Genomic DNA, 22,607 nt, shown 5'->3' with positions numbered 1-22,607 from the left:
AAATGATATTTTTTAAAAACTGGCTTGGACCAAAGATATATCATCCATTTAAAAAAATTTTTTCCTAATCTAGTAAATATAACCAAGCCTTTATTTTCACTTTCTAATAAAGAATGGTGTTTTGTTTTTCAATTATACACCAAAGCAAAGAATTAAAATCTAAAATTATGAATTTAAAACTCACATCACTTCTTAAATAAACATTAGATAAACACTGCAGTGATGATAAAACTCCAGTTTGATTAATTATTTACACAAATATTAAACTTGGCCAAGTCTTATAAACTACTTTAGAAATTCTACTATTGGTCAGAACCTAAAGTGTTCCAAAGTGTTGATTTTAGCATAAGCATTATTTGAATTGTATCCCATTGTTTATATTGCTATCAATATTATTTATATGCCAGTCACTCTAGTTTATAATCTTCTTGGCAATACTTATATTAGCATTACTGATGTTTACAATATATTCAACTGTTTATTAAAAATGCAGTACCATTTATGTAACAAAACCAAAGCTAAACCATAAAGCTATGTTGATAAAAGATATGCTAAATTCCATTTTTAGAATGACAGTGAAGAAAACAAACATGATCATCAAGTTGGCAACCATCAGCAGTGAACTTAAATAATATACTAAAACATTTTAGCAATAGTTTAATTATTCAGAAGTTCTATGTATGGATTATTCCCAAAATCCCAATATCATACAAGTTTATGCACCACACAAAACCAGCATGTTTATGTAAAGTTATATTTTTTAGATAAAATACCTTAGAAAGAATGCTAGTGGTTTGTTAATTAAAATAAAGAGATTTCATTAAGTATCTCCTTTAAAGATTTTCTTAAATGTAACCCACATGATGAACTGATTACTTCCTATGTGTCTTGACTCTTTCATTTGTCAGAAATTAAAAGACTACCTGAGATACTGCCCTCAAAGAGCTTACAATCTCACATGGGCATAAACATGCACACATTAAAGAGCTATAGCACATAAAGAATAATGTGGAATTAAGAGCCATTATCATTAGAAGACAAGGAAGCTGATTAGTGTTTCCAAGGGGTGAAAAATACCCTATGGGTAAAAGAGAAAAAAATTATTTATTTTTATTAGTACATGTAAAAGAAAACTTTATACAGTAAATATTGTTAACTGCAAATATTACTACTGTTTTATTTACAGCATTTCCTATAATGTAAAGAATATCTCTTGTTTTTAGTCATTTAACATAAGATACCAACTGCCCATGAACCTCTACATAAATAAATATTTAGAGCTCATAAAATCAGTAAAACACATTTCAACTAGACAGATAAAAGAAATATATTGGGAATAATAACAATAAAATTTATACTAAATATTAGCATTTGAAGGAAGTAAAAGTAGAACAAGTCAAAAATTTCATTGCCAGTTTTAAAAAGCAGGAAGATGCCACCTTTACCAAGCAATCAAAGTTAAGAAGAAAACTAGGCAAATTCCTATCACATGCCTATAGATGTGACACTATCTAAAATGACTTTATTCCTGTAAGAAAGGCTCTTGCTAAACTGAGTTATGGGCAATGAATAAAAAGAAAAAAAGGAACATTTTGCAATGTATTCTTTCAAACTCCAAACATCATGAAATACAAAAAGGAGCTAAGAAACATGTCCTCAATGAAAAATATTAAAGAAGCAAAACCAAATGTGCTGTGTGGTTCTAGACTGGATCTTGAATCCAGGATTAAAAAGATAATAATAATAAAGAAATTAGTAGGAAAAAAGAAAAATTTGAATATTGACTATAAATTAGATAATGTATAAATGCCAAACTCCTTGAACTTTATATTTATGCAAAAGAATGTCTCTGATCTTTGTAGATACATGCTGTAATACTGAAGGTGAATGGTTATATTTCCACATTAGTCTCAAATACTTAGCATATAACTACACATAGCGAGATAAAAAACAGCAAATGTCTATTTGTGAATCTGGGCAAACGATATATTGGGGTTCACTATTCTATACTTGCAACTATTCTGTAAGTATCAAATTACACAAAAATAAAAAGTTGAAAATGAAGTAGAAAGATGAGACGTTCCAACACACACACTCTTTGAAGAAGGTAGTAAAACGTTTTTCAGAATATTTTACCTGGGTTCTCTCAGCAAGAGGATGGTCTGAAGAGTGAAATGAGTCTCTGGGCCGAGGTTCTACAATGTTAGAAGATCTATCTCTAAAAAAGTCATCTTTCTGTATACTTTCCTCAGGTAAACGACATAAATTTTCCTTATTGGTGTCATCCTTCTTCAACTTTAAGGCTTCTGGCACTAAGGACACTTTTGGCACCACTCCTGTTGATCGAGAACGGACAGGCCTCCCTCTCTGCACGGTCTCCCACCCTTCAGCATCCTTCCGTTCTGTGCAATTGTGGGAAGAAAATAAATCAAGGCTATTTTTAGTAAAAGACTGCTTTAGAAAAAATATTTACAAACCTATGAAATAAAAACAATAATTTGTAAGTAATTTAATTTAATTTCTATTAAATACAAAATAATATATAAACAACATTAAATATTGAGAGCAAGATGTAAATACATATTTTAATATATTTGTGCACACATAATAATCCCTATTTTATAAATGCCAAAACTAAAATTCCGATTAAAACTAACCAAAGGCCACACATTTAGTAAGTGGTAAACATTTAAATAATGTATCCTATCTGCAAACACTGTTTAAAGCACCTGTATATGATAATTCCTTAATCTTCACAACAACCATGTAAGGTCAGTACTATTACCACCATTTTATCAATAAAGAAACTAAGACAAAGAGAAGCTAAATAATGTGCCCAAGATAATGTACCTACCAAAGGTAAATCCAAAACGCAAATCCAGGCACATTGGCTCTGGTGTCTGTGCTCCTAACAGCTATGTAAAAACTGTCTTTCCATCTTTCAGAATTCAAACACAGGCCTAGCTCCAAAGCCCAAGTTTTTTCCTCCATCTCAACAATAGTAATACACCTTGATTTAAATAAACTATTTAAGGGCCAGGGAAAGCTCAGTGGTACCACGCTTGCCTTGTAAGCACAAGGTCCTGAGTTTGATCCCCGGTACCAAAAAAACCCAAAAAAGAATAAATAAACTATTTCAATGATCATAAAACTACAGAATATTCATTGAAGGAAACTTACATGATCTAGTCCAATATTTCATCACTCATACATGAAAACTGAGGGCCTATGTCCAAAGTCACACTGAAAAATAACCTAACATATATAAAGATCTTCCTCTAAAACATTTGAAAATGTCACTACAGGAGGTATAAATGTGTATATGTATATGGTCAAGATTTTTAATTTTCATTGGTGAATTATAGTCTAATACAAAGACTTCCAGTTCTGGGTAAGACAAAGTAACCTTAGCTTATTTCCAACTCCTTACAACTAAAACCAAACACGAATCACATAAAGAATGAAAAAGGAACAGCACTACAAATCATGCACTCATAATCTGAACAGTCTTATAACTACTAAAGAAACTGAATGTGTCATTTAAAACTACTGAAAAAGTAATCTCCAGCCTCAATTAGCTTCTGTGGCAAATTCTACTAAATATTTTTAAAAATATTTATGCAGTTTTATGCAAACTAATTTAGAAAAAAAAAGAAGAAATACTTAAGTTACTAAGTTGGGATTACTCTGACAAAACATCACACAAAGACAGTATAAAAATTAAACTAGCTAGGTCTGGTGATGTATGCCCATAACACCAGCACTGTGGGAGGATGAGGCAGAAGAATCTCAAATTTAAGCCCAGTCTGGGCATCTTAGTGACTCAGGGAGACCCTGTTTCAAAAAAAGGGTGGGAGTGAAGGGTGTGGCTCAGACCAAAAGCTCTGGCTTCAATCTTGAGAACTACAAAAAATTTAAAAAGCAAATTGAATATAGCAAAGCATGAAAAAAGCATAAACTACATACAACCAAGTGATGTTTATTTTAGGAATATAAATTGGGTTTAATATTTTTTTAAAAGTCAGTGCAATCCATCACTGTCAATAGGATGAACAGAAACCATATGATCACATCAACTGATACATAAAAAGTATTTCATAAAACCCAGCATCCACTAATAATAAAAATTGTCATTAAATTCTCATAGAAGGGAAATTACTCAAATTGAAAAAGACTAGCTCAAAAAACCTACAACAAATATCACACTTATTGATAACAGACTGAATGCTTCTCCCTCAATCTGAGGTTGTCTCCTTTCACCAACTTATCTAATACATTACTGAAAATTCTAGACAAAAGGGCACAGGGTGGGGGCATAAGAGAACATATAGCTAGGGAAGGAAGAAATGAAACTCTATTTTCAGATGAGATAATTGTCTACTATAAAATCTCAAATAATAAACACAAAAATCCCAAGAATTATTGTATGAGTTCAGAAAACTGCAGTATACAAGAATAACCTACAAAAAGTCCACTGTACTCCTATACACTTGTAATGAACACGAAGAAACTTAAACTGAAAACTGTACTCCCCCCAAAATGAAACAGACACAAGTAAATCTAACAAAATGGTAAAGAATGTGTGTCCTGCAAATTACAAGGGTAAGAAAATAGAAGATTTAAATAAATTCAGATATAACATGTTCATAGATTGACTGGGCATAAAAAAATGTGAATTCTCCCCAAATAGATCTATAGTTGCAATGCACTTTCGACCAAAATCCCAGCAACTTTTTCTGACCTAGATAATTATATTCTCCAGTTTATACAGAAAGGCAAATGACCTAAAATAGCTAAGATAATTTGAAAATCAAGAATAAAGTAGAAGCAATCACTCTTCCTATGTAAAGGATTACCAACACAACAATCAAGAAGTGTAGACTTGGTAGAATAACAGACATACAGTAAGTCAAATACAATGCAAAACCCATAAATATACCTACATAAACATGACCACTTGGTTTTTTATAAAATTGAAAAAGCAATTCAATGGAGTAAGAAAAGAATTTTAACTAACAGTGGTGGAGGACATAGATACTCACAGGTAAAAAAATGAACCTTGACCTCACACTGTCTTATTTCATTCTGTTGCTACAGCAGAACACCTGAGACCGGATAATTTATAAAAGATAAAAGAAAGATGTTTATTTAGCTCATGATTATGGAGGCTGGGAAGTCCAAGGGCATAGGACCAAGGACCTTGTGCTTCTTTAACTCATGGCAGAAAGTGAAAAGGCAAGTAGGTGTGTGCAAGAGAGATGGAATATAAGGGAAAGCCTCATTTCATAACAATACAATCTTACAAGAATAAAACCACTTCTATAAGAAAAGAATTCATCTCTTTTAATACCTCATCATCTCTTAGAGTTCCCACCAACTCTCAGTATCATTACACTGGGAATCATTTCAACATGAATTTTAGTGTGGACAAATCAGATTTAAACCACAACACATACTTCATACCAAAATTAACTCCAAATGGATCACACAGTTAAAGGTAAAATGTAGAACAATAAAACTTTTAGGGTATGCAACAGAAAAATCTAGAATGTAGAGCTAGGTAAAGAGTTTTTAAGATTTCAGGGGCCAGGGATTTAGCTCAGTGGTTTTGCCGCCTGCTGCGCAAGCACAAGAACCCAAGTTTGATCCCCGGTACCAAAAAAAAAAAAAAAAAAAGAGTTCTTAAGATTTCATAAAGAAAGCATGAACCATAAAAAAAGATTCAATCAATTACAGAGAAGGCTGCCACTCTTTTTCCATTAATTTCCTCTTCTTCATTGTTTCTTCTGAAATATTTTAAAGCAAATCCTAGTTATCACATCATTTCTTCTTCTTTTTTTTTTCCAGTACTGGGGATAGAACTCAGGACTTTGCACTTGCGAGGCAGGCACGGTGCCACTGGGCTAAATCCCCAGCCACATCATTTCTTTTATAAATATTCATTACGTGTCTTAACAGATAGCAATTGTTTTAAAATAAACAATATCAGTATGATATCCACAAAATTAGTAAAAATGCTTTAAACATATGATATCCAACATTCAATTTTCAACCATGTTTAACTTTATCAAAACTTGGTACATTAAACATTCCTGCTTTACCTTTAAAAATAAATAATGCAAATTATAAGGTCATAAAATAAATGATAAAATCATATACACCAACAAAAATCCAAATTACACAATAAAGCTTAATAAAAAATTTTAGTTTCTAGTTAAACAGCTCACCCTTAGAAGAACTATAATTAATCATTTTACCTTTAAAAAGAAAGAAAAACACCTCTCTTCAAAAGCTTCCTTACAGAAAGATATACTGCTTAAAACTTGGAACTAATCCATTACCCAATAAGACAGCCAATATAAATACTATAATAAAAAATTGAAATAATAATTGAAGCGAGTAAAAAGAGGAGTATATCAAAATAAAAACTATAACTTAGGTCTCTTAGAAACTGAGAAAGTAGTTATAGACAAATTACATTTTTAATGAACCTTCAGTGAAAACTACATTGAAAAATTACTCCCATAATAAAGAATGTTTAAGAACAGCAACGCATGCACTTAAGCTGTCAGAGAACTTCTAAATACTTAGAATAACATTGGGATAAAAATGTACAAAACTAAAATTACATTTAATTTCACATTTTTATATTTGTACTTTTTAAAATCTTACAATTGTCATTAATAAAGTTGCACTAAATTCAAATCAATGCAAACAATAATTGAAGAGCACTTGGAATAATCCCGGCCTATGTTATCAATTTTATTTATCACAATATTTAATTCACAAATACTATGTTCAGAATATGTACACCAATATTCAAGAAGTAATTTTTATTGTAATTTTCTTGTTAGGCTTTGATATTCAGGTTATTCTACATGCACAATAATACAAGACTTTGTTTATTCCCATAAAGATTTTCTACAACACTGGTATTACTTTTAATCTTACAGCTTTGCAGGAATTTATAAGAGAAACTATCTTGACCTGGAATTTTCTTTGAAAATGACTTTTTAAATTATAGACTCACATTTTTAAAAGATATTTACAAGTCCCTTCAAGTTTTTCTAGTTCTTGTAATATAAATGTTAAGTTGTGTTTCTCAAGGAATTTGTCAATTTCTGCTGTTTCCAAATTTAATATATACCACTTTATAATACTTTTTATCTTTTATAATACCTGTGGGATTCTACCAATATCCTCAATTTCATTCCTGATATTCTATCTTGCCTTTTCTTTTTCTTAATCAGTGTAAAAAGAGATCTGTTCATTTTATTGATCTATTCAAAGAACCTAATTTAAACATTTCTGCTCTACCTTTAAAAATAAGTAATGCAAATTATAAGAAAAATCATAAAATAAATGATAAAACCATATAAACCAACAAAAATCCAAATTACACAATTAATAAAGCTTAATAAAAAAATTTAGTTTCTAGTTAAATAGCTCACCCTTAGAAGCACTATAATTAATCACTTTACCTTTAAAAGGAAAGAGAAACATCTGTCTTCAAAAGCTTCCTTAAAAGATATACTGCTTAAAACTTGGAACTAATCCTATCACTTATATATTATTATCACCTATATATTTTCTTTCTTTTTATCTTCTTTGGGTTAAACTTGTTCTTTTCTAATGTCAAGAGGACACAATGTACATAAGCTTTTTCTTATTTTATAATACATACAATGAAGCTAGAAGTATTCTTCAAAACATAGCTTTATCTCATAGGTTCTTTTTTTTTTTTTTTTTGGTACTGGGGATCGAACTCAGGACCTTACCCTTGCAAGGCAGGTGGCAGAACCACTGAGCTATATCCCTGGCCCTCTCATAGGTTCTTTTTTTTTCAATTATACATTTTTAAATTACAATATCAAAATTTAGAGGACATTACCATAGATTTTACAGAATTTAAAAGGATATAGAAAGCATATTACAGAAATCTTTTTTGAAATAAATTTGACAATTTCTAAGAAGTACCTTGGAAGACAAATTAATGAAACTGACTCTGGAGGAAATATAAAATTTGAATAACACCTACTAAAGAAAGTATATTCCTAATTCGAAAACCTACCTATATGACAACAACAGGCTCGTATACATTTTAACTGATGAATTATATCAAACATTTAAAACAGAAAAAAGAAGGAACACTTCTCCCCTCATTTTAGGAAATCAACATTGTGCTAATCCTAAAACTGGATAAAGAGGTTCTTAAATGTTCACTTGCATTCAGTTCACTTTACAAATTCTCACTATGATGGCCTCTTTAAATCAATGCAGTACATTACTCAAAACTATTTTCCAAAACTTCAAAATTCAACAGCTATCTTGTTGTTATTGATTTCTTACTTAATCCCATTATGATCAATGACAACAGAGTTCTTTAAATCACCTGAAGCTTGCTGAGCTTTGTCTGATGGCACAGAATGTTTCAATTTTGGTAAATGCTCCCTATGTGCTTGAATCTGTGAGTGTACTTACTTACAGTTTAGGCCATGCCAAAGTAACATGCACCAAAATTGGCCCTCTTCCTGCCAAAAACAACTATAAAAGCTAGACAAAATATATAAATGAACTGTTCAGAGGCACTGGAAAGCAACCAATGTAGGCAAGTTTTGAGGAACTGCAATTCCCAAGACAAGGGAATGATGACATCAGGTCTACATTCCATCTAGGATTCTGCCTGAAGACATCTGGAATTCAGGATGCAGAAGTGATTCCTAGCAAACACCAGCATTCCTAACTGGCTGAAATAAGCAATCTAAAGAAACTGGGACTTTGGGGGCAAAAACCTTGGAAAGTGGGGTAATACAGGGGTGTGAGCCAAGAAATATGCATTCAATCTATCCTAAGTTGCCTGACAACTACTCAGCTCTGCATACACAAGGCAAAACTCCAGGAAAACCAACAGAGAGCAGCAGCTGGGAAGCTAATGACCTATGCAGATAATGCAGCAACTGTACAGTGCTGAGGAACAAAAGCTGGAGTCAGGGTGTGGTGGGCTTTGCAAATATCCATATTTTCAACTGAGAACCCAAAAGTAAGAAGGACAAGACCAAACCACACCAACTTTAATAAAATCCCAAACCAAACCTTGACAGGATTAAGGTGATCTTCCTGTTTTTAAATGTCTTGACAGACCAAAAAGAGAAAAACATAAAAGCAACAACTCTTTTAACAAAAGGCTCCATAATTTTTAATACACATTGTTTTGTTTTTTCTTAAATTCTTTTATTGGTACATTTTAGGTATGCAAGACAATTACATTTCTCATCGGGAACTTGTACCTTTACATAATGCATCTTGGTTCTTATTTTTTCCCCATTCCCTGCCCTCCCTTCACTCCCTCCACCCTTCCCTATTTACAAAGACTTTATTTCCATTTTTTCCATTTCTCAGCATTTTTCCTTTCCCTTCTTTCCTTTCCCCTGCCCCTCCCACTACTCCTACCCCTTTGGACATTTTCTTCCTATTTTGCATTAGGGATTATTCATTATAATCATTGGTACATTTTAGGTATACAATATAATGACATCTATCGTTGGAAATTTGCACCTTCACATAATCTCTCTTGGTTCTTATTTTTCACCGTTGCCCAGCCCTCCCTTCAACCCCTCCAGTCCTCCCTATTTACAAAGATTTTGTTCCTATTTTTCCATTTTCTCACATTAATTCCATACCCTTCTTTCCTTTCCCCTACCCCTTCCCACTTCCCCTTCCCTTTTGCCCCTGTTCTTCCTATTTCACATTACCTATTATACCTTTTAGTCCTTATTTACACTTTCAGTTTCTCACACCAGAGAAACTATTCGGTATTTATACATGCATGTTCTATTTATTTCACTTAAGAGTATCGCCTCAATGTACATCCATTTCGCTATAAATGTCTCTAATTTCTCATTTTTTATGGCTGAGTTGTACTCCATTTTATAAAACCCCACATTTTCTTTATCCATTCTCCAGTTGATGGGCATATGGGCTGCTTCCAAGTTTTAGCTATCACAAACTGTGCTGCTATGAACATGGGTGCACATATATCACTGTGGTATGATTCTTTTAATTCTTTGGGGAAGATCCCCAGCAGTGGAATAGCAGGGTCAAATGGGACTTTCAGTCCTAGTTCTTGGAGGTATCTCCATACTGATTTCCACAGTGCTTGCACCAGTCTACACTCCCACCAGCAGTGGAGCAGGGTTCCTCTTTCCCCACAGCCCCACCAGCATTTGTTATTGGTTGATTTCATGATAGCAGCCATTCTTTCTGGAGTGAAGTGGAATCTCAGCGTTGTTTTCATTTGCATCTCTCGAATGACCAGTGATGTGGAACATTTTTTCATGTATTTATTTGCTATTCCTACTTCCTTGTCTGAGAAATGTCTGTTCATTTCAGATGCCCATTTTCAGACTGGGGCTTTAAATTTGGGAGGTCTGATCTTTTTAATTTCTTTATAAATTCGAGATAGTAGACCTTTGTCTGAGGAAAAGCAGGTGAAGATTTTTCCCCACATTGTGGGTTGTCTCTTCACAGTTAGTGGTTTCTCGTGCTGTGCAGAAGCTTTTTAAGAAGAAGAGATCCCACTTGACTGTTTGTGCTAGTTCACAGGCAACTGAGGTTTTGTTCATAAAATCTTTTCCTACAGCAATGTCTTCAAGAGTTCTACCTAACCTCTGTTCCAACTGGTTCAGAGTTTCTATTTTAATATTTAGATCTTTAATCCATTTCGATTTTAGTTTAGTGCATGGCGAGAGATATAGGTCTAGTTTTAAACTTTGGCAAGTTGAAACCCAATTTTTCTGGCACCATTTATTAAAGAGGCTATCTTTAATAAATTTTTAATAAATGCATGTTGGATTTTGTCAAATGCTTTTTCTGCATCTATTGAGATGATCATATGGTTTTTGTCCTTGGCTCTATTGATATAGTGTATTACATTGATTGATTTGCTTATATTGAACCATCCCTGCATCCCTGGGATGAATCCCACTTCATCAGGGTGTATGATCTTCTTGATGATCTTCTGCATTCTGTTTGCCAGTATCTTATTAAGGATTTTTGCATCTATGTTCATTAGTGAGATTGGCCTATTGTTCTCCTTTTCGGTTGGGTCTTTCTCTGCTTTGGGGATCAAGGTGATGCTTGCTTCCAGGAATGAATTTGGGAGTATTGCTTCCTTTTCAATTTCATTGAAGAGTTTAAACAGTAGTGGCAGCAGTTCCTCTCTAAATGTCTTGTAGAATTCAGCACTGAAGCCATCAGGGCCTGGGCTTTTCTTAGTTGATAAGTTTTTAATTACATTTTCAATTTCATTGGTTGATATTGGGTTGTTCAGAATTTTTAGGTCTTCTTCGTTCAACTTTGGTAATTCATATGTATCTAGGAATCTGTCCATTTCTTCTGTGTTGTCCATCTTATTGGCGTATAGGTTCTGGAAGTAGGTATTGATGATCCTCTGGATTTCTGCTGGGTCTGTTGTAATTTCACCCTTTTCATTCCTAATTGCATGGATCTGGGCCTTTTCATTCCTTTTTCTGACAAGGTTGGCTAAGGGTTGGTCAATTTTGTTGATTCTTTCGAAGAACCAACTCTTGGCTTCATTGATTTGTTGTATTGTTCTCTTAGTCTCCATTGCATTGATTTCTCCTCTGATCTTTATAATTTCCTCCCTTGTATGAGCTCTGGGGTTGTCCTGTTCTTTTTCTAGAAGCTTGAGGTTCAGCATCGGGTTGTTAAATTGGGCTCGTTCTGTTTTCCTAATATGCATATTCACTGCTATGAATTTCCCTTGTAAGACTGCTTTCACTGTGCCCCATAGATTCCGATATGTTGTACTGTCATTGTCATTTAATTGAAGGAACTGTCTGATTTCTTCTTTAATTTCCTCTGTGACCCATTGGTTATTCAGAAGTGTGTTGTTCAATTTCCACATGTTTATGAAATTTTTTGAGTTTCTTTTGCTATGGATCTCCAATTTCATCACACTATGGTCTGATAATATACAGGGGATAACTTCAATTCCTTTGCACTTACTTAAACATATTCTATGTGTGGGTATGTGCTCTATTTTGGAGAAGAATGACCCAGGTGCAGCTGAGAAGAATGTGTCTTATGCTTTTGTGGGGTGGAAGACTCTGTAAACATCTGTTAGGTTCATTTGTTCAAGAGTTCGATTGAGTTCTAGTATTTCATTACTTATTTTTTGTCTAGTTGATCTATTTCTGACAGTGGGGTGTTGAGGTCCCCCACTACAATTGTATTAGTGCATATATGACTTTTCATGTCCATTAGTATTTGCTTTATATAGTTGGGCGCACTAGTGTTTGGTGCATAGATATTTATGATTGTCATCTCTTCCTCTTGGATTCTTCCCTTTACAAGGATGTAGTGTCCTTCTTCGTCTCTCTTAATCAGTGCTGGTTTGAAATCTACTTGATCTGCAAAAAGGATAGCTACTCCTGCTTTTTTGGGGGTTCCTGTTGCATGCAGTATTGTTTTCCACCCTTTAAATTTCAGTCTATGAGTTTCATTTTCAATCAAGTGTGTTTCTTGTATGCAGCCTATTGTTGGATTTTGCTTCTTGACTCATTCTGCCAGTCTGTTTCTTTTGATTGGTGAATTGAGACCATTAACGTTGATGGTTATAACTGAAACGTATTGACTTATCATCGCCATGACTTTTTTTTGTTGAGTTCTCCCCCTTTACATTTAATTTCTTGTCATGCCAGATGGGTTCATTCTGCTTTGCTTCCTGGGGTTGTGATCCACAATGTCTGTTCCGAGGATATTGTGTAAAATTCTTTGGAGTGCTGGTTTGGTATTCATGAAGTTCCTAAGGTGCTCTTTTCCATGAAAGTATCTTAATTCTCCATCAATTTTGAGAGATAGTTTTACAAGGTACATCAATCTGGGTTGGAGACTGTTTTCTTTTAGGGTTTGGAATATGTCACTCCAAGCTCCTCTTGCCTTGATGGTTTGTGTTGAGAAGTTTGCTGTGATTCTGATGGGCTTTCCTTTGTATGTGATTTGTTTCTTTTCTCTAACTGCTTGTAGAACTTTGTTCTTCTGCTGAGTTTCTGGAATCTTAACAATTATATGCCTATGTGTAGATTTGTTTTGATCAAGGCTATTGGGAGTCCTATATTCCTCACTTATCTGTATGTCAAGTTCTTTTCCCCTGCTTGGGAAGTTTTCTGCCATTACTTCTGTGAAGAGTTTTTTTATGTCATCTGCATGCTCTCCTGTTTCTTCATTGACTCCAATCAGTCTTATGTTATTCTTCTTTGCATCGTCTAGCAGCTGCTGGGATTGATTTCTTGTGTTCTCTTATAATTTTGAAATAATTTTTCTTTTCCTGGTCATTAATTGCAATCTTATCTTCTATATCTGAAATTCTGTCCTCACATTGGCTCATTCTGCTCTGTAGACTTTCAATGGAGTTTTTCATGTCCTGGAAATCTATTTGCATCTGTTTTATGGATTCCATTTGTTTCCTATGTTGGGATTCCATCATGTTCCTAAGCTCCTCTCTAGATTTATTAATCATATCTTGCACTAGGAGCACAATTTCTCCTGTTATCTGAGAAATTATTTCTGATTTCATTTTTTCCAGATCCCCTTTTGTTGCCAGTTCAGTGGGTCCAGGTGTTTGAGTATCAGAGTATTCCATCTCATTTCCCTTTGGTGTTACTGTAGGTGATCTGGAAGTCTGGTTTTGAGACTTATTTATGTCTTTTCTCATTTCGACTTGGGGGGCAGGGGGGTGCTGTTGACGTCCACAAGGCTCACCTCCTCTGAGCTGGGAGAGGTGGGCCAGGGGCCGGGAGCCGCGGTAGGGATGGTGGCCCTAACGCCCCTTCTTCTGGGCTGGGAGTGGTGGGACATTTGGCAGCCTGGAAGCCTCTTCCTCTGGGCCAGGAGCGGCAGGATGTTTGGCACCCTGGAAGCCCGTTCCTCTGGACCAGGAGCAGTGGGATGGTGGCTCAGAAGCCCCTACCTCTGGGCAGGAATTCTTTAAATGCTGAGAACTTGATTAGCTCCAGTAAAGTGGTCTGGTGGTCCAGTGTCCTCTGCGTCTTTGTAGTGTGGAACCAGGTGGCTGTACAGAGAAGAGGCCAAAGGAGCGGGGGGGGGGGTATCCAGTGGATTGCTGCCAGGGCACGGGCTGATTCGGTGTTTTCAGCGCGACTGGCGACCTTGGGACCGCATCAGCAGACCTGTCTGTCTGCAGCGGGCTGATTCAGTGTTTTCCGAGCAACTCAATACACATTGTTAATTAAGCATTCAACTGAAAATTGTGAGGATGCTAAAGAAAAACAGGGTCAAATAACTGAAAATCTACAAAAAATGTGTGTATAGTAAACCTACATGTAATTCAGATATTTTATTTTTCAAGGACAGATATTTAAAAATAAACTATGATAAGTATGTTCAATAAAATATAGAAAGACGTAGTCTACCAGCAGATATAAGAAGCTGTTCTTTAATGGTCAAATAGAAATTGTACAAATTATAAAAAACTGAAACTGTGAATTTAATAGATAAGTTTATAGCAGATTAGACATTCAGAACAGAGGACTAGGGGACCAGAATGCTTCCCAGTAAAAAATCAGACTGAAGCCTAAGATGAAGACCAGGAAAGCATGTGCACTACCTATTGGACAACTCCATTGTGTCAAGCTCAGTAACCAGGCTGCTCAGATATTCTGCCTTTACTGCCTTTTGTCTGTTTGGACAATCAGCTAGTAAAGTTTCCCAGAATGGGCACAGATTTATCAATTTTTCCTTTCAGTTCCATAAATTTCTGTTCTGTAGGTTTTGCAGTCATGTTTGAATATCTAAATATGCATGGATACATAGATATACAAATTTAGAAATATATCTTTCTGTTAAACTGATCCTTTATAAATTCTTTCAGTTGAACTGATCCTTTAATCTTTAAGACATATCTTTCTTTAAAATGTTTCTTGCTTAGTCTATTTTGTCTTATATTTAGAGCAACACCAGCTTTGATTTAAGTAGGATATGTGTAGAATATATTTACTTTAGACTTTTCTATTCTTATACTGAAGATATATCTCTTATAGAAAAATATAGTTGGCCTTTATTCTTAATGTAATCTTATAATTTTTGTTTTTATAACTGAATATTTAGACAATTTATATTTAATGCAGAGAGGGCTGGGGATTTAGCTCAGTGGTTTCGCCACCTGCTGCACAGTGCAAGGACCCAAGTTCAATCCCCAATACCAAAAAAACAAAACAAAACAAATATTTAATGCAGAGATTTATATATTGGTATTTACTTCTATAATTTTTCATTAATTCAGTCTATTTTATGTTTCTTTCTCCTTTCTTGTCTTCTTTTTTAAAATTATTTTTATTACTTCACTTTCCTCTCTATAAGGCTATCATACTTTTTTTTACTCTTCTTAGTGGTTTCCTAGAGTTTACAATATGCATCCTTGATTTATTACACTTGAATACAATTTAGTACTTTTGTAAACATCTAGGCCCTAGAAAATATATACAGCATTTACTCTTCTCCTATCCTCTGTATTACTGTCATATATTCTCAGCCTTCTTATGTTTCAAGGTCCATGGGACATTATGCTCATCTAGTCAGTACATATCTAACTTTGCCCCCAGGTGCACTCCTGCTAGTGCTCTTCATTTCTCTATCCATGTGTCAGTTTCCACCTAGATTCACTTTCATTCCACCTAAAAGGCTCTTCTCTTAGTGAAGATCTATCTGCTAAGTATGAATTTTCTCAAGTTTTATTTGTGTGGAATTGTCTTTATTTGCCAAATTGCTTAAGGGTATTTTTGTTGGGTATAAAATTCTAGTTTGTTCATTACTTTCAGCATCTTAAAGACATCCTTCCATTGTCACCTAGCGTCTATGGTTTCTACTGTGAAGTCAGCCATCAGCTTACTTTCATTTCTTTGAAAATAGAATCTCTTTTTCTCCAACTACTTGAAAGAATTTTCTTTTTAATTGTCAGTATTTTTAACGTGTCATAACTAGATGAAATTCATTTTGTATGTTCCCACTGGGGTTAATACTGCTTCTTGAATCTGAGACTCGATTCCTTTCAACAGTTTTGGGAAATTTTCAGTGATCACCTCTTCTAATGCTGCTTCTGCAATATCATACCACCTTTCCTGAGCTCCATTCACAGATGTGACTCTCACATTCTTCGCTACATTTTCCTATATCTTTTCTCTCCCTGATTTAGCCACAATATTTTCTGTGTACTCAGAATCAATTTAAACCCTAACTTCTCAATTTAACATTTCTTAATGTGTGCAAGTAGGTATAAACAAGCTCTTCTGTCTTCCTGGATTCTTTACTTCCAGATCACTGTGATCACCATAAATGTGGACTGGTTGCAAGTAAGAAGACAGAGTTCAAGAGACTAAGCATCTTACAGTACCACCCCCGCTTCCTCTACCCTCACCTTTAGAGATACTTGCACCACCAATTTTTCAACATTTTGAGGATTTTTTGGGGAAAACTAAACTGCATTTCAGCTTTGTCCCTTATTTTTATCTTAGGATTCAGCTGGCTCACTTAAATTCTGTCAGTTACCAGTGGTCCTTCTCCTCTCCACCTTCCCAAACTTTGCTCATATCATTTCTTCTCCTTTTACATGGGTCCAATTTTTAAATCATTTTCTATACCATTTTAGCTGTGTTTGGGGAAGAGCAAGTTAAATATATGTGATCACTCAGTCACCTTTAACTTGAATTATTTTATAGCACATAATTAGAAACATTACAACTATGGCTATACCATAATTCACTGTGTATACCAGCACACGAGAATGCTCACACCAGTAGCACACATACCAGCATACTAGAACCCCAAAACTGAAGACCAAAGTAATCCAAAACATAATTTCTCAATATCTTAATAAAGTTTTTAAGCACAGATATAATCATGATCTATTATTTCATCTCAACCAAATGGGTTATTTGTGAATAATATGAAAGTACTGGTTTAAATAAAGCCTTGATGTGTGCTAACAATATGATTCTTGTAAGATTTTGTTTCCTTTGTTATTCTAAAATATATTTCTCTCAGGTTAAAATTTTATGGTTCCACATTTTTGCTAGGTTTCTCTAAGATAAAGAGCTTGCTGTGGTTTGGTTGTCCTTTGTCCCCAACGGTGCATATCTTGGAGGTTTGGTCTTCAGCATACAGTGCTGAGACAGGGGAACCTCAGTAGGCAGAGCCTCACAGGAGGAGCTTAGGTCAGTTGGTGTGTTGCCCCTGAAAGAGATTTAAAGGGGGTTCTTTTGGGACCCTAGTTAGTTCATAAAAGAGTGAGATGCCACAAAAGAGAACCTGATTCTTGAACTGCTCTCTGGCCTGCAGTCTCACTATACAACTGTTCTCCCTACAGTCATAGTAACACCATCCACTATAGGAGGCCCTTACCGGAGGATGAACTGACGAGCCACCATCTTAGACTTTCAGCCTCCAAAACTACAAGGTAATTAAATCTCTTTTATTTATAAACCACCGTCCTTTGGTATTTTATTAAACCAGCAGAAAACAAATAAAATATACATATAAAAATAATAAAATATAAATAACAAAACAATATGTAATTATATGATGTAGCATTATATTTATATAAAATACATGATGTATATTTATAGGTAATCAAATATAAATATACATATACAGAACTTCTGCCTATTGTCAGTTTGCTACTAGTCAGCCTATATGAAGAAACCAAGGACATTATTATATTGGGTAAAAGTAAATAATATTGTTTGAAATAAGCCAACACAATTTAGTGAGACCAAAATGGAAAATGAAAATACAGCAGATTCATAATACAAAGATAGCAATGTCTCTGTCATATGCAATAAAACACTTCTTTCTGAAACAAAAAGCTCCACAGGGACATGACAGTGGAGAAAATAGAAGAGTGCTTCTGAAGTTCCCTTCGCTCATGATACAGACACACTGTTACTAATTATTGTGCCCACATCCCAGCCTCTGTAGCATTTCTGTATGTATAAAAAGGTTTTATGAAGGAAATTCTTACAAGTAAAATGTCCCAGGTAGGAATTCATAATTACATGCCTTATATTTATTTGTGTTCCTTAATTATAACAATGGTATAAAAAATAAACACGCAAGCAGAGGTAAACAGATTACTTTGTAGTACCAAAATAATAATCAAATATAAATCCGCTTAAATTGTAATGTATACTGCCTGAAGAATGGAAAAGCCTATTTTTTTTTCTACTTTAAGTCAAAAAATTCTACGGGATCATATAAATGAACTGATAAGACATCATCCTTCTCCAAGTTTATACAGGATAAACAGAAACCAAAATGATCGCCACTGACTATCATACAGTGCTGAAAACTAGTTATGCTCAGTTTTCAAGATAACTTTATGGTTTTGGAAAATTTTTTTCATGGTGCAAGGGATCAACTCCAGGGCCCAGTGCATGCCAGGCAAGCACTCTATCCCTGAGCTATACCCTTATTCTATGATTTTAACTTAAGCAAATTGATATCACAAAAAGATGCAGAAAGATTAATATCTAATTCTATCAGGACCAGTTTTGAACAGTATATATACATCCACCTGTTTACTACACAAAAGGCTACTTCAGAGTCACTTGCCATTTCTGCGAGACACCTTCTGCACAGCCATGGGTGGGCACAGCTGAGCAGGGGCTGTGTCTGAAGAGGCAGAGCCTGTGTGATGAGCCTTCACCTTGTCAGCCCAGCTGACACCTGCAGGAGCCAGACATGGAGCAACCACTGTGCCAGGTGAACCCCTAGGGAGAAAAAGAAATATAGCTAATACATTAAATAGGAAAGTGAAATGTTAAGTACATGTGAAACATAATAGATTTTTAATTGTGTATATCTATGTAGAGAATAATAGTACTATAGCAATGTAAGGTAACTAGATTCATGAATTTTTTTTGATCTAATCACTAATTTCATATAATATTATATAATATATGGGACTACAGACAAGTTAATAAGAATAATATATAAGCTTTCTTTGGTGTTTCAATGTCCCCTGGGATTGCTAATCGGTGCACAGTGTCACAGTGTCTCCTTTCTGAGGGTTAATAGCTTTGCCCAACATTCCTGACCTTAACATACCAACACATATATGAGTATTTTTATGTGAAATATTATGCTTTATATTATCCGCAGAACATAACTGATAGTAATACAAGACTTTGTAGGCTTTTTTGAGTTCATCTCACCCGAAATTTAAGCTTCTTCGAGCATTTGAAGCTGCATTTATTCTATCTGTTGATGGACTTGGAATCACATGACGTCCTGGAGACATCTTCTTTACTTCCCATGCAAGTGATGTTGGTCTGTCAATTCAAGACACACAGCATATTCAATTAACTGAGAAAAAGGAAAAACAAACTAATAATTTCTCTTGGTTGTTACTAATAAAAACATAATTAAGTCTCAATTTTTCCCTACAGTACTGCTTACTAGAAAGTTACCACACTACTGGTGAGAAATCACAGATGGTGCAAGGTCCAGGATATTCTATAAAGGGCACCAAAGCAAAGGGACTTTACTTATCTCAAAAAGGTTATGGGGTTATAGAGACTTGAGGACACTTTAGGATTTACAAGCTTCCACACACCCAGCTAAAAATACATCAAAAGGCAATGGTATTAGTTCAGGCTACTCTGATGCAACAACAATCAAGATACAAAGAAAGGGTGAGGGTTAAGTAGAGAATATACAGGAAAATATGAACTCTCCAGCCTCTCATAATCACCCATGAGACAGGGAACATAATTATTTCATTGTTATTCAATAGGAAAGCTAAAAATGCAACTTAACATCTGTGTCTGTATCACCACTGACCCCACAATCAGTCACCGGACAGGACGAAGTCCCCAAAATGTTCCTTTAAGCAATGTCTTCTCTATTCCCATTCCCTCAGTCAGATCTTGTCACCACCCTGGGTCTTCTGCAGCTGACTAGTAAGTTTGGTGAGTGAGATTTTTCATTTCTCATTTAAAAAGTGACATTGTTAGGAAAGAAAATTCACACAATGTATTCAAAAGCCTAAACCTATTGCCTATTTATTGGTACCAAGTATCGAACTCAGGACCTTGCTCTTGCGAGGCAGGCACCACAACCACTGAGCTAAATCCCCGGCCCTATTTTGCCAATTATTTCCAAGTCATCTTCCAGAAATGTAACATACAGGGGCAGGGATATAGCTCAGTGGCACTGCACCTGCCTGGCAAGTGCAAGGTCCTGAGTTTGATCCCCAATACTGGAAAAAAAAATGGTAAAGCCAGAAATGTAACTTACAATACTCTCACTGGATAAAGAGTATCCCCTTCAACCTGGCCAAAAGTCCCTATCTTCTTTTAAAAATTACTCTGGCAAAATGCTATTTCATTGTTTTCATTTTTAAATTATACACATTTATTATTATAGCTTACTACTGATTTGAATTTTGTCTTCTGGGATTTGCATATTGGTATCTTTAGCCCTTTTCCACTGGGATTTGTGTCACTTTCTAATGAACCTAAAATAGTTTACTAGCATACTATTATTATTACGGTTACAAGTCTGTCAGCATTGGTGTTGCAATTATTTTGCTTTCAATTTAACTGTTTTTATATAGAAAGGCTTGCTTTCTTCTTGTTAAATCAAGTGAATCAATATTTTTCTTTGTAGTTTCTACCTAGTCCTTACCCATAATGCAAATATATAAACATTCATCAATATTTACTTCCTTAAATATGAACAATTTCCACATTTAAATCTGAAGTCAAGCGGAAACGAATATTGTACATGACTTGAAGAAAGTAAGACAAATAATGCCATCTACAGGAAATTTAAGGTTGCATTCCGTATCTTGGCACTGCCTCAGATGGCAAAGAGAAGAAATGCTGCTAACTGGTTCAGGTAAAAACAGATGCCTCAGGTATATTTTTGAACCATGGTACCAGGACAGGGAAAGCCATCATTGTCAAGCTTGGAGCTGGACTCTAAATTTTTTCAATACAATTTTCAATGCAGCCACTACTACCTGACTGAAATTTGAAAGCATGATTTTTTAAATTGTTCTTCTCAAACGCCTTTGGTAGTTACATTATAGATCCTTTTAAGTCCAGAAAAAAACCCAGAAACTTAAATTAAAACTGAAAAGAAAAAAGACTTATGGTAAGGATATAAACTGTGTCAGATCAGGGACTTCCAAAGGGAAGGAAAAACTACAATCAGGGTTCATGAGGATTAGACCTGGAACAGACAGACCGTAAGGCAATACTCTTGAGCTCTTTATAACACATGATTTCTCTCATCTCTGCTTCTCTTTGTAAATCTATTCCATTTTCTTTCAACCTGCTTTCCTCTCCTTACCTTCACGGGGGCAATACAGCTACTAGTCAGACAAGTCAGTATACTAATCTTTTAGTTTAGTTCAGCCCAGTGAAAGAATGTACCCCCAGATCCAATTGCCTACTGCCAAGGGGCAAGGGTAAAACTGCTTGATAGAAACAAAAATACCTAGAACTGAGCCACCCAGAGACTATAAATGAAGCAGGCAATAAAAAATCAAAATGTTTCATCATGAAAAACAAAAATATTTAAAAGATCAATTCATATTTTCTGATTTCGATTTCCTGAAGATCCAGCTCTCCTAGATTTGTCTCTAGGGAGCCCTTTATCTTCTTGTCCCCTCTTGGGACTATGATATTAGACAAAAGATGCCTTTTTAGTGCATGGTTCCACCCACTGAGATTGAAGCCAAGTTAAATTCAAAACAAAGAGGTAGCCTAGGTCTATTTTCTCAGGGTTCATGACAGCACCTTCATAACTTAATCACCTTCTAAAGGCTCCACCTCTTTATACTATCATACTGGTGATTAAATTCCTTTCTTTAATTTTTATTTATGCATATTTGTAGTACATAATGATTATTTTCATCATGGGGAATTTGTACATGCACATAACACATTTTAATTTTTTACTTCTCTTTCCTCTCCCTCCCCTCTCTCCCACCTTGGTGATCACATTTCAACATGTGAATTTTGGGAGGACACAATTAGACCACAGCACATACTACACACTTCACAAGGGCAAGAACTGTGTGTCTTTACCAGGGTCCCTGAGCCTGACGTATAACACCCAGATATTATGTGTAGACACCAAATGAATCTTATTTTAAAAGAGCTTTCATCTCCCATTACTTTCCAAATCAAAAATCATCCGTTTCCCTACCATAATGAGAAGATACACTATATCTTTCCCTATTTACTTTTATTTTACCACTGGTCTGCACTCACATACTGTTCTAATTTACTCCCTTCCTTAGTAAAATCCATCACATTTAAACACTTATGCAACCTCCATGAAACCTTTTCTGATTGATCCTCAAAAATAAAATGTCCTGGACTGAGGATTTAGCTCAGTGGTTCCGTCGCCTGCCTTGCAAGTGCAAGGTCCTGAGTTTGATTCCTGGTACCAAAAAAAAAAAAGAAATGTTCTTCTTGAACACCCATAATAATTTTATGTACTACAAGTTCTATTTTTATCATACTCTTAGACTACAAATTCCATGACAGTAGTAAATGTTT

At 34.8% G+C, this 22,607-nt stretch overlaps 1 protein-coding gene across 9 annotated transcripts in view; it reads right to left on the bottom strand.

Annotated features, from left to right (window-relative positions):
- Scaper (S-phase cyclin A associated protein in the ER) overlaps window positions 1–22,607 on the bottom strand; it is a 375,238-nt gene that overhangs the window by 293,678 nt on the left and 58,953 nt on the right. For all 9 annotated transcript variants that reach the window (XM_004872072.3, XM_087210281.1, XM_087210282.1 and 6 more), the window contains 3 exons: window positions 19,248–19,364; window positions 18,646–18,803; window positions 2,137–2,402 (listed from right to left, as the gene is read on the bottom strand). In XM_004872072.3, the coding sequence (XP_004872129.1) occupies window positions 2,137–2,402; window positions 18,646–18,803; window positions 19,248–19,364 (541 nt within the window). The remainder of the gene's footprint in view (window positions 1–2,136; window positions 2,403–18,645; window positions 18,804–19,247; window positions 19,365–22,607) is intronic.

Source organism: Heterocephalus glaber, unplaced genomic scaffold (genome assembly GCF_053883595.1).
Source record: "Heterocephalus glaber isolate CG9 unplaced genomic scaffold, H.glaber_assembly_v1.0 deba00001140, whole genome shotgun sequence".
Classification (NCBI taxonomy): domain Eukaryota; kingdom Metazoa; phylum Chordata; class Mammalia; order Rodentia; family Bathyergidae; genus Heterocephalus; species Heterocephalus glaber.
Note: the sequence above shows the minus strand (reverse complement) of the source record. Positions and strands in the feature narration are given on the sequence as shown.